Source organism: Zonotrichia leucophrys, chromosome 4, assembly GCF_028769735.1.
Source record: "Zonotrichia leucophrys gambelii isolate GWCS_2022_RI chromosome 4, RI_Zleu_2.0, whole genome shotgun sequence".
In the NCBI taxonomy this organism is placed as follows: domain Eukaryota; kingdom Metazoa; phylum Chordata; class Aves; order Passeriformes; family Passerellidae; genus Zonotrichia; species Zonotrichia leucophrys.
Window position 1 is genome coordinate 52,426,038 of NC_088173.1, and position 12,330 is coordinate 52,438,367.

The 12,330-nt window shown below is 50.7% G+C and overlaps 1 protein-coding gene across 3 annotated transcripts; it reads left to right on the forward strand.

The window, feature by feature from the left end:
• Positions 1–236: 236 nt before the first annotated feature.
• NPFFR2 (neuropeptide FF receptor 2) lies at positions 237–9,253 on the forward strand. 3 transcript variants are annotated; one of them, XM_064711691.1, is made up of 7 exons: positions 237–781; positions 3,854–3,976; positions 4,542–4,746; positions 4,913–5,010; positions 5,465–5,551; positions 7,081–7,761; positions 8,118–9,253. In XM_064711691.1, exons 6-7 carry the CDS (start codon positions 7,106–7,108, stop codon positions 8,911–8,913), a joined length of 1,452 nt encoding a protein of 483 aa, XP_064567761.1. In that variant the 5' UTR covers positions 237–781; positions 3,854–3,976; positions 4,542–4,746; positions 4,913–5,010; positions 5,465–5,551; positions 7,081–7,105; the 3' UTR covers positions 8,914–9,253. The 3 variants fall into 3 exon arrangements, with proteins under 3 accessions (XP_064567761.1, XP_064567763.1, XP_064567762.1); XM_064711693.1 differs by having other exon boundaries at positions 4,542–4,621; XM_064711692.1 differs by lacking the exon at positions 237–781 and adding an exon at positions 2,847–2,971.
• Positions 9,254–12,330: the final 3,077 nt, after the last annotated feature.

The window sequence follows — 12,330 nt, forward strand, 5'->3', positions numbered from 1 at the left end:
GAAAAGAATTTGTTGGTTTCAATTGATATTGGGATATTTGCTTGTTCTGTCAAATTTAAATGACTTGTTAAAGGATTAATTTTTAAACTATGCCAGAAATCAAAAGGGGAGTGTAAAAATAGAGAATTTATTCTTATTAAGGAATGATTCCTACGTCCATGAAATCATTAGTTGGAAGCCTGTTCTCCTAGAATCTGTCCTTGGGATGCTGCTTTTCTTTCCAGAAAAACCCGATGCAGAGGCAGGTAAGGCAGAACCTGCCATTTCAACTACAGGGGCCACCTGGTTTCACCTGGGCCACACAGACTGTTGTTTTGGATTTTTCCCCTGAGTTCCTGATGTAAAAACTGGAATCTCTGGAGAGCCATGACCTGAATGCTGGAGCTCGGCAGGTAGGAGCAGAGTCTGGGAGATGCCACAGTGCTGGGAGCACTCGGAGCTCTGGGAGAGTCTGGATTCTGATGGATGGGGGGTGGCAGGGGTGGCACCTGCAGAGGTGACTTCCTGACCCTTGGAATGAGCTTCCCAAGGCCGAGGGATGCCTCAAGCAGAGCAGGGAGGCTCTGCAATGGAACATAGCCCAGAAACTCTTCCAGCCGGGCAGCCCCGAAGCCCCGGGGCTCGGCGCCTGGCTTTGGGCTGGGCTCTCGGCTCCCTCCTTCCTCCTGTCCCTCCCCCTGCCTGAGGCAGGAGCCGCAGGGCTGCGGGAGCGGGAGCCGCAGCCTCGCCTCGCCTCGCTGCTGCCTGCGGAGCCGCCGGCGGCGGCGGAGCTGAAAGCGGGGTAGGTAGCCGGGGGGATCGGGCTGGGGCTGCCTTCCCCCGGGCAGGGCTGCTCCTGCCTCCCGCTGCAGCTGGGAGCTGGGGAAAACCGCGGGAGCGCGGCGAGCAACAGGTCTGTGTGTGTGAGGGAGAGCTGGAATGCTGCTGCCACTCCTGGAGGTGCCCCGGTTGGCAGGGGGGCACAACACTGCCTGCCCCGGGATCCCGGTGATGCCAGGGCCCTGCCGGCTGGGAACAGCCCCCCTTGGGCTGCCCGGGGTGGGCAGGGCTGAGATAAGGAGCAGTTTGGGATGGGGATGGCAGCAGGTGCCGCTGAGCCTCTGCCTTTGGGGTTCCAGCCCCCGTGCTGCAGGAGGGCCTGGGCTGGGAGCTGCAGCGCTCTGCAGAACTCCAAAAGTGGGGAAAGAAGATCCTGGGGCTGTTTGTTTTGTTTTGATTTTTCTCAGTGATTAAGACAAGTTTTATTTTGCTCATTTTATGACAAGACATTTTATTTTGATCTTCTATCAGTAGCAGGTACCTCCAGTAGGAGGAAAGTGTCTGGAGCTTGAAGTAGCTCATGTTAGTATTTAAATCTGAACTTGCCAGGGGCTGCAAAGTCTGAAATGCAGTGAGATCAGTTTGGGATGTTTTGCTGGGAAAAGGGGTAAACAAGTGTAACTCTGAGCATTTCCTGAGGCTGGTAGGTAAGAGGGCACCTCATCCCAAAAGAACAGATCTGTGCTGCTGGGTTTTTTTCCAAAAGAAAATCCTAGCAAGGAAAACTTCCTTGCAGTCCTTGCTGTTTGGACTGCTGTGGGTTGCAGCTGTCATTTACTGAGCAGAATTGGCTTCAACTGGAGTCAAACCAGGAGGTTTCCCAGGTAACCTCTCAGCGTGTCAAATTCCTGACATCAATCAGAGGTACCTATCCATGCTATCCAGGTAAGGCTTAGACTTTGGTGTTAATTAAAATTGAGTCACCGAGGCAGCAGCAAATGGAAATTCAAGAGCACTAAAAGGATTCAAATCCTCAGAGCAGGTCACAGGAAAAAAAAATCAATGATTACCTAAAATCCCTGTGTGGATGTGATGGTGATGTAAAGGGAGCAGTCAGAAGGTAGGAAGGTGCAGGGAGAGTTCTGCCCTTCCACAACCATCATCTTTCTGCAGAGGTGACACTGCATGTAAACCTCTGCTGTCACCCTCACAGCCAGTCCTTCTCCTGTGCACTTATTTAAGACTAAAGGCATTGTCTCTGGGCAAATGCAGCATGGGCTGAGGTGGAGTGTTCAGATCCAGCCCCAGGGTGCTGCACAGGGAGCGCACCTGTCCTGCCCTGGGGCCAGGCAGGCTGCTCTGCCCAGCTCCCAGTGAGGCATGATCCAATGCCCTGCAGCCCGGGAGCTTGGCTGGGGAGTGAGAGGGTGTTTATTGTGACAGGCTGCAAGTCATGGTGCCCTCACTGTGTGACCAGGTCTTGGGCTGTCTGCTCTCATGCCTGCCTCACACAGGGCAATGGCACTTCTGTGCCAAAAGAGATGGAAATCAAACAATTCCGTGGCTCTGGCTGGTGCAAAGAACCCCTGAGGGGTGCTCTGTGCCTTGGGATAGGTTTGGATTTTCTGGTATTTCACTTGGCAGTGATTACAGGATCCTCTGTGCCCCCCATTTTGGGGGGACACAAACTGCCTGCTGGCAGAGCTGTCTCCTGTACCTGCTGCATTTGCCCTCACTGGCTGATGGGCCCCTAAACCACTTCTGTTGTTTGCCAATCCTGTCCTCCACTGACTCTCTCATGATTGTCCCACTTTTCAGGGGTGGCATTTACCTCTATCTACCTGCTCCCCAATTACTCCCCTCAGTTTCAGTGCCCAATGACAGGGCTGTCAGGGAGTGACTCATGAGCACAGGCTGAGCTGAAAGGTGCAATTTAGGAGGCTCATGTCCCATTTGTGGGGAATTTAGTGCTGCCAAGAGCCCAGCAGGGATCACTGATTTAGCTCTTCCTATAGACCAAACCCCAGCACTCACTGCTGAACTGCTGGAGCATCTCTCCAGGGAAAAAGCTGTGGCCAGTCCAGATATTCTGTGGGGGGGTCCCTGCCCAGTTTCCAGTGATGGATGGGAAACTGCTACTTGGAGACTGGATCCCAGGAGAACTTGAGTAATTTTCTACTGAAAGCTTTTAAAAGAGGGACTTGCTTCCAAGGTAAGGCAGCTAAAATCTTATTGCTTGCCAGGCTTCTCAATAAAGTGGTGGCATAAGTGTGCCTGGGTGTGGAAATCTTACTTTAACCTTATTTCAGGGAGCAGTTGGCTGAGATTTTAGTTCAGATTTAAAACAGTCTGTAATGCATCAAATAAAAAAATATATTTAGAAGCTTAAAGGTTGACTAATCATGAATTAAAGGGAAAAAAAGGGATTATAATGACAAGAAATAGGTAAGCAGCCTTGGCTCTAATGAAGCAGGAAAATTATATATATATATATATAATATATATATAATATATAATATATATTATATATATTATTATATATATTTATATTTATTTTTATATATATATTATATATATAATTATATATGGAAATTATATATATATATATATATATATGTGTATAAAAATACAGAGCCATTACCAACTTGCTGTGAATGCCTCACCTGCCATTTGCATCTTCTGATTTACAGTTATAATTTGGCTTTGAAATGAAATGTTTTCTATTCCCAGCTTGAGTGGATGAGTAATCTGCAGCTAAGTCTGGTGCTTATTCCAGTCATCCTGCTGATAGCTTTGTTCTCCATCATTTGAAGTTTGAGATCTTTCAAAAAGAAACACCTACAAACTATTTCCTTTGGTCCCAGCTCAGCCTATGCAGATAAATGACTCTGAGGGGAGGATAAGCAGTTTAAGCTCATTGAGAGGAGATGTGTGTGCAGCTCCGAAATAGGCACATCTGCCTGGGATTGCCCATTTCAAAATGAGAAATTTGCTTCTCAAGGTGCACTTGTTTTTCTTTATGAAAGTAAATGTCAGTAAGAAAGAATGATTTGATTGCAACTGGCTATTTTTAAGGGTGTGTTTTCTTCCACAGCTCCTTTCTCTCAGCTGGAAACTACTGGGATATTTGGGCTTATTTGGAGATGAACCACTCTGAGATGTGTCATATAAAATATGATGGAAATATTGATGGATGAAAAAGTTAAATACTTAAAGAGTAAGTTCTATTACCTTAATTCACAAATATCCCGAGTCCCCAGCTCAAGCCCTGCATGGCCCAGACCAAACACCTCCTGCACCACTCCCTGTGGAACTGGGAATGGGGGGTTTGGGGTGGCTGCAGCTCCCCCTTGCTCTGAAAGAGAATGCAAGAGGAGCCCAGAATCCCATGGGCTGTGCACGGGGTCCCTGTGGAACAGCATTTCAGGTTTTTAGTCAGTGGCTTCTTCCTGGTTCCCTATGGCAGAGGATGATCCGTGAATTTCTCTCTCCCTTATTTCTCAGACACTCACAGACCAATGTCCTGTTCTTTTTGCCATCCTTCAGGGGCTGTGTTTTGCCCCTGGGAATTTCTCACTTTTCAGCAGACCAGGGATCATTTTCCAAAGTGGGAAACCTTGGGAACTGGGAGCCCTGGGAAGTCTCTGTTCTTGTGCCATTACTGAGCTCAGGACAAGGGAAGACCAAATTTTTCAGCCCTTACCACATGGAATGTTCTTCATGTACAGCTACATGCTCCTGCTGTTCCTCCCATCTCTGAAGTCTCCTTATTTTTGTTTCAGCCTCAGAGGATCCTGTGAGGGTATTTCACACATAAAAATGAAGATATCAAGACGACAAACCCAGCAGGTTGTACACAGGGGTGAGGCAGTAGTGGCTGCTCCAGGGGATTTCTTCAATGTGCCCAACATAAAAATAATGGCATCACTTCCTAATGGCTTGGAACTGCTGCACTAATGAGGGAAAACTGAATTTCTCTGCCCAGAGGTACACAATTGTCCTGGTCAGGCTGTGAGATGTTACATTGTGTATTTGTCCATGGAGGCTGTGTCTGCAATTCCAGCAGGGACTGAGCCTCCTGTGCTTGGGAACCCACTGAGGCTTGGGGCAGTTTTCACTCAGGGAGGCTCCCTCCCACTTTATTCCTTTGCAGATTTTCTCTGGCCTATTAAATGAAGGAAGGAGGCCTTGCTCTTATCAAGTTACCACATGGAAGCAGATTACTGTTATTCATCATCTTATACCAATTAGGTATTGCATAATTTTTTCTCTTTTCTTAGATGATTTATGTTTCTGTCCCCTGTGCCTCTCTCAATTGTTTATCACTGCTTGTTTTAGCAGGCAAGGCCCCTGTGAAAACACAAGGCACTGGCTTAATTTCTCCTTCCAGCCAATCCTCCTCCCCCTCAGCTTCAGGATAATAGAAATCCATGGAGCTTTTCCATTTCCTGTCATCTGAAGTGTTTGCACAGCCACTTCCCTATGCCTGGACAGGCAAAATTTCATTAGTGCGACTGGGATGAGACTCAGCTCCAGTTTTGCCTCAAGGCTGTTTACAACTTCTTGTTTACCAGCTATGGACAAAAACTATTCCAGAGATCATTACTGAGGAGATTAGAAGCTGCTGCCTCACAGCGCAGTGTCAGAAACAGAGAGAGAATACAAAATATGTATCCAAAATAACCATTGTTCCTCCTGCTTTTAGTGTGATAAGGGACAGCCCTGTCATGGCATGACCAAGAACTTCTGCCTCAGATCATCAGAGACCCCTGGAAAAGCCAAACTCCAGCAGGTAAGGGAGGAAAGGCACCTCTGGGGACAGCCCAGGGACAGCTGGGCATGGGGACTGGGAATGTGGTGGGAGCCAAAAGCCACCTTCCCGTGGCCACAGTGTCTTCCTAAAGCAGCTCCTCTGGGAAGCAAAAGATTATGGCAGAAAATTAGTGGGTAGTAATAATAATAATAATAATAATAATAATAATAATAATAATAATAATGATGTGGTGAAGAGCAGCAAAGGGAGCAACAGGAATGCTGCTTTTTAATGGAGAGAGCATCTCCTGGGATTTATAAAGCCCAGCTCCAGGTCTGGGATTAAAGGAGCAGTGTAAACTCATGTTGTCAAACATCTGTGTTGGCATTCTGTCAGTTCCCCAGCCTGAGCCCAGGCTGGGGTGCAAAAGCACCAGTGCTGCTTCCTTGAGGGATCAGGAAAATGGGCATTAAAGCACTTCTCACAAGGCTGACTCTGAGCTCTGGCTGGGGAAAGCATTTGGCACATCAGACATCTCAATAAGATCACCTCCAATGATTTTGAAAGCATGTTGAGTAAAAACTAATCAAGATAAACAAGCCTTTGTCTGTAAGGACAGCCCCACAGAATGTACAACTATTCCTACACTTGTTCAAACCTACAAGCAGCTGGTTTTTGGTGAGGGACTCCAGATTTTTGTCTCCCTGCCTGGCTGTGCAGGCATTTAATAAGTCTGTAAAATACAGACCCATTAAGACACTGCACTGCTGCTGATTTCTGAACAGGCACAAGAGAGCAGAACATGATGGGTTTTCACTGCTCTGCTTGTTCCAAACCTGTGGCACAGCAGAATAAATACTTTATTTTTTTTTTTTTACTGCATTTAGTTCTTGAGAGTAAAGCACTTGCAAGGGCTTTGCTGAGCTTTCATACAAGCTCATCAGGATTCAGGTAACTTGTGCCTAAATTTAAATCCTATTTCTATTAAGGAATTTGGAGCATCTTGAAAGCACCTGCGCTCACACTTGAATTTCACGCCTGTTGCTACCAATTAATTTTGCCCCCTGCTTCTTTAGGCATCCTCATCTGGGAGACAAAATATATGTGGAAAAGAGTTTGGAATACTGCCTCCAAGTCAAGTTAGCTGCTTGGAAATGAACCCAGCTCTCTTGTAGCTCAGCATGTTTCAGACACAGTGTGGTGCCTCTTGATTGCAGCCTTGGAGTTAGGTAGCTTGTGAGCAGGGAATTAAATCCTCCAGCTGCACACAAAACCATCTCATGTCCATGAAATAGGGCTGGATTTGGATACTTGCAGGCAGAGGACTTGTGCCACTTGAGAAAGCTTTAATCCCTTTTTTTTTTGTGCTGGAGTTAGTGACTTTTTAGTGATTATTGTTCAGCCACCTCACTGCTGCCAGGGTGCGAGTTTCATGCTTATTTCAGCACACAGTGCACACAAAACAGGTAACAATGCTATAATAATAATGATAATAATAATGATATCATCACATTGCTTCAGATCAATTGCAAGCTGACTAAAATGGCCTCTTTACAAATATCTTTTAGGGCACATTAGAGCACAAGGAGGAGAATGGACTCAAACTCCTCATTGGATTGGCCTCACTTGGATTTGCTGGATTACAACAGGACCTACAAGTACCTTTACCTGGAAGGAAATGTCTCCTACGTGGACTTCTACCTCCACCAGCCTTGGGTGGCTGCTGTCTTCATCACCTCCTACCTGCTCATCTTCCTCCTGTGCATGGTGGGCAACGGGGGGGTTTGTTTCATCGTGCTGTGGAGCAGGCACATGCGCACGGTCACCAACCTGTTCATCCTGAACCTGGCCGTCAGTGACTTGCTGGTGGGGCTCTTCTGCATGCCCACCACCCTCCTGGACAACATCATTGCAGGTGGGCTGGCTGCCCGTGGGCTGGAGAGAGCCAGGGCTGTGTGTCCAGGGGACTCTGTGGGCATTCTGAGTCAGTGGAAGGTGTCCCTGCCTGTGGCACGGTGTTCCTGGCCATGGCTGGAACCACCCCATGAGTCTACAGTTCTACTCACGAAATGGAAGATGAGAGCAAATTATTTTAAGCAGAGTCCTGCAATGAGATGGCAGCAATTCCAAAATGCCTGTTTCCTTGCAGGGTGGCCCTTTGGGAGCCTGGTGTGCAAGATGAGCGGGATGGTCCAAGGCATCTCTGTTTCTGCCTCTGTCTTCACTCTGGTTGCTATTGCCGTGGACAGGTAAGGTGCTGCGGAGTCTGTACCCACCAGTGTCATCTCCCCTGGCCCCCTGACCACCCTGAGCCCTGTCATTAACCCTCCCAACACCACAACAAATCCAATGCATTTTGCTCCTAAGCAAAATAAAATCTGTGCCGGTCTAAAGAGCAATCTGCTCCCCCAGCGGTGTCTCTTAAAGAGGGTGGAACTGGGCTATCCCAGCCTGCCTGGAATTGGTTTGTTTCTCAGCCATGAAGCTGGATTGCACAGCAGCAACTGCCAGGGAGGATGAAAGACAGGCAGTTCAAAATGTGTGTGCATCCCTGCCCGGGATAGGAGGCGTTCCTCACACGGCTTCTCCGGGGCCCTTGCCGCAGGTTCCGGTGCATCGTGCACCCGTTGAAGCCGAAGCCGACCGTCCCCACCGCCGTGGCCACCATCGCGGTGATCTGGGCGCTGGCCGTAGCCATCATGTGTCCCTCAGCGGCGCTGCTGCGGCTGCGGCAGGAGAAGCGCTTCCAGCTGCTCCTGGGCACGGGCAATGCCACCCGCCCGGTGTTCTGGTGCCGGGAGGAGTGGCCCGAGCCAGCCATGAGGAAGGCCTACACCACGGTGCTCTTCGCCAACATCTACCTGGCTCCGCTGGCGCTCATTGCGCTCATGTACGCCAGGATCGGCGTTTTCCTGAGCCACGCCGCCGTGCCCACGCTGGGGAAGCGCGGCCGGGAGCAGCGGCGCGGAGCATGGAGGAGGAAGCGGAAAGCCATCCACATGCTGCTCCTCGTCACCCTGCTCTTCGCCCTGTCCTGGCTTCCCCTGTGGAGCCTGATGCTGCTGTCGGACTACGGCAGCCTGTCGGACGTGCAGCTGCGGCTGATCAATGTGTACATCTATCCCCTGGCCCACTGGCTGGCCTTCTCCAACAGCAGCGTCAACCCCATCATCTACGGCTTCTGCAACCGGAGCTTCCGCCGCGGCTTCCAGGCCGCGCTCCGGCTCCAGCTCTGCTCCAGGCCCGCCTCGGCCCAGCCAGCCCCGGGCCAGGCCGCCCTGCCCGCTGCCCCCTGCCCGCCGGCCCGGGATCCCCCTCCCCACACAGCCGAGGGAGGAAACTGGGTCAATAAGCAGCAGGATTTGCTCATGGAGGAGCTCGAAGAGAAAGGGGTGGAGTGAAAGGTGCTGCGATTCTGAGAATCTCTCTGTTCCCCATGGAACAGGGCTGCTTGAACCCTGTTTGTGGTCATATTTCATTCCTGTGAGGAATCCCTCATCCTGTAACTCTCATGGACTGAAATACTGCAGACCCAGGCTGGCACCCAGCCACTCCTGGATTATCTCATGGTTGTGCTTCTTCCTGGACATTGTGAACGCTGGGTCCTGCTCAAATGACAAAATTTAGCATTTTCCGTCACATTCCACTTATTCCCCTTGGTTGCTGTTATTTCTGTCACGTCCATTATTATTGCAGCTAGAGAAACAAATGGAAATTTGAGAAATAAAGGATAAAAAATTGGTTCAGTGGTGTTTTTTGGGGAACTTGATTTGATGTTGCAGGGGGATAGAAGTCACCCAAAAAGACTGAAATTTAAGTACGAGCAGGAGAGAAATCACTTGAGAGCCCATTGGATGGGACAAACCCCAGCAGGGACAAGAGTGACACTGGAGCAATAGTGAGGAATGGAATTTGTGCAAGGAGCAGCACAGGATCGCAGAGCACTAAGGCTTATTCTGTAAGGCCCTACAGGAGCCAAATCCCAGGTAAAGCCATTTCCTAGGGCAGTCCTCCCTCAGATAAATAGGAGTGACTTCCACATTATGACATTCCCTGCTGCTCACTCTCTCAAAATGATCATTCTCTTCCCTACACATTACCTCAATTGTATCCTCAAACCTTTGCCTGGATGTGCCTCAGTTTACCTCTAAATGTTCATTTTGTGCACTACAGCCTACCTCAGATTTGCTCCAGAAATTTTTCCCTGTCTGTCCCCTGCTTGTTAACTCATTTTCTCCTCACAATATTCATTTGCCCTAGGGAACAACTCAGATTTATGGAGGAGCATTTCTCCCTCATTTTAGGAGAAACATTTCTCCCACAAGCACACACTTTCTTTCACTCCATATCCAGTTGAGGAAACCCCAAATCAGTGCTTGGCTCTGACATAAAGGAGAGGGAAAGGAGATTTTGCTGGGATTTGGGACACGGGGTCTGTCCCCCCTCACACGACCCCCGAGGAGGTGGGAACGGGAGAGGCGAGGCGAGAGCGAGGCCATGGCAAGGGTGAGAATCTCTGATCTCTGAGTTTGCCTTGGCTTCCCAGAGCCTCTCCCCGTACAGATTATGAGGGGAACATTTACTGAATCGGTTGGTACTGATCTTTTTTGTGTTGAATTGATGCATTTTACTCATTCTGTGTCATTTAAGCTTTTAGTGGCATTTTTAGGTGGCATTTCCTGTGGGGCTGCTGATGTGCTGAGGGTGGCTGTTGATGCTGGGAGAGGCAATTTCCCTGCAAAGCTTTTCTGTAAAACATAACTATATGAAATAATGGAGTTTCTATGATAAGAACAGGACTTAGGCTCCCAATAGAGAACTGGGGTGTACTGGGCAGGGACTGGGAAGCATGCAATTATTTCTGTATTAATTTCTCCAAACATTTATTTCTGTCTGTTGGCTTCAAAACTTGTTTGTAACTTCAAAAACTAGAGCTGCATCACAGATGATATCCAAGCTCTTCTTTAGGATAGGGAGCAGAACCCAGGTTCAAGTATATTGAAACAATGCCAGGAAAACATAAATCTCGCAGAAAATAATGCATTATAAATGTCTTTATTTCAGCCAAGTGCCTGCCACTAAAGTGGGTGAATATTCAGCTGTACTTACTGAGATAACACACAGGTGATGCACTGGCACTCCTGGATTGATGCGAATTGCTGCCAGGTTGTTGGGACAGCCGGAGCCCCGGCGGTGTGGGGCGCTGTGTTGCACTGCAATGGGGGGACCCGCAGAGCGGCTCCGGCCCCGTGTGGGGACCCCAGCGAGGGCGGGGGCGCCGGGCTCCGGCCCCCAGGGCTTTATTATTGCCCGGCACCCCGAGCCCCGCGGTGCGAGGGAAGGAGGAGAGGGGAGGACGGGGAGACAGGAGAGATGGGGAGGGAGAGGGGTCGGAGTGAGGAGGGAAGCGGGAGAGGAAGGGAAAGGCCAAGGGGGAGAAGAGGGACGGTGGAGAGAGGAGTTATAGAAGGGAGAAGCGGGGAAGAGATAGGACGGGAAGCAGTGGGGGTGGGTCCCGTTCGGGAGGAGAGGAAAGGAGCGTTTCAGGGCAAGAGGAAAGGCGGAGAAAGAAAGGGAATACGCGGAGGAGGAGGGAGGGGTAGAGAGAGGGACAGAAGGGGATGAAGCAAAGTAAAAATTTTCCAGGGTAGAAATCCATTTTAATTTAGGTGAAATGTACATTTTGAGTCTGTGGTTAGAAATCATAGTTATTTAGCCAGACTGCAAGGCCTAAGCTCAGTGAAGTTACTTCAGCGAAGGACAGAGATAAAGGAGGGGAGACAGAAGATGATAGAGACAGGGATTGCTGTAAGGGCAAGTCAACCTGACCTAGGAATTCTTTCTGATAAAAAGGAACTAGAGGTAAAAGTCACTCGAAACCCATAAAAATGAATATGTATGAACCTATTGTAAAACTGTATGCATATGTATTTGAGAGGGAGATAAAAAGAGACCTGAAGTTCTCAGAGGTACGCATGCCTTTTTTGAGGAGAGCAATCTCTGCACGGGTCCAGCGCTGTAATAAACATACCAAGCTTTACAACTTTTACAAAGTTGTGAGGTTTCTTCTTTTCTGCGCAAAACAGGGAGGCCAAAACCTCCGCGCCTCACCTGCGGAGCCCGCACACGGAGCTCCGTCCGCACCGTGCTCTGAGTGAGCAATTGGCGATCGAGGCGATTTCCGGGGTCTAAATCACCTCGGCCCCGTCCCGCGCAGCCGCTCTGGGACCCCGCGCACCTGAGCTGGCCCCGCCCCGCCCACCTGAGCTCTGGCCCCGCCCCTTGTGCCGCCCGGCCCCTCCCCTGGTCCCGCCCCCTGTTCTGTCAGGCCACGCCCCTCACCCATGTCCTGGCCCCGCCCCCCGCACCGCTGTCCCGCGGCCACGCGGGGGCGCCGCGCTCTCCCCGCGCTCCGTGTCCGCCAGAGGGCGCCCTGCGGGGTCCCGGCCCCACACGGCGGCTCCGCGCCCGCACCGGGGAACGGCCGCGATCCCGCACCCGGCAGCGCCCCGTGCCCGCGGCCGTCCCGGGCCCCAAACCGATCCCGGGCCCGGTGCCACCTCCATCCTCCCGACGGGGGAGAGGTGGCACCGCCCGGGACCTCGGCAGACCCGGGCAGTGCTCGGATCCGCACCCCCGGCCGCCGTCTCGGCCCCGCTGCAGCATCCCGTGCCCGCACTCTGTGGCCCCGTCCCGCTGTCCCGGGACCCTCGCTCTGCGTTGTGTGAGCCCCGGCCCCGTGTGGCGGGGACCGCTCGGAGCCCGGAGCGCTGCGGCGGGGCCGCGACTGGGACGGGGCTGTGAGACCGAGTCCTGCC

Excerpts from the sequence above, each read along its gene's own strand:
- NPFFR2 (XM_064711691.1), top strand. The coding sequence starts at position 7,106 with ATGGACTCAAACTCCTCATTGGATTGGCCTCACTTGGATTTGCTGGAT. Across the intron at positions 7,762-8,117 it reads GTTGCTATTGCCGTGGACAG|GTTCCGGTGCATCGTGCACC; the intron begins GTAAGGTGCTGC and ends CCCTTGCCGCAG.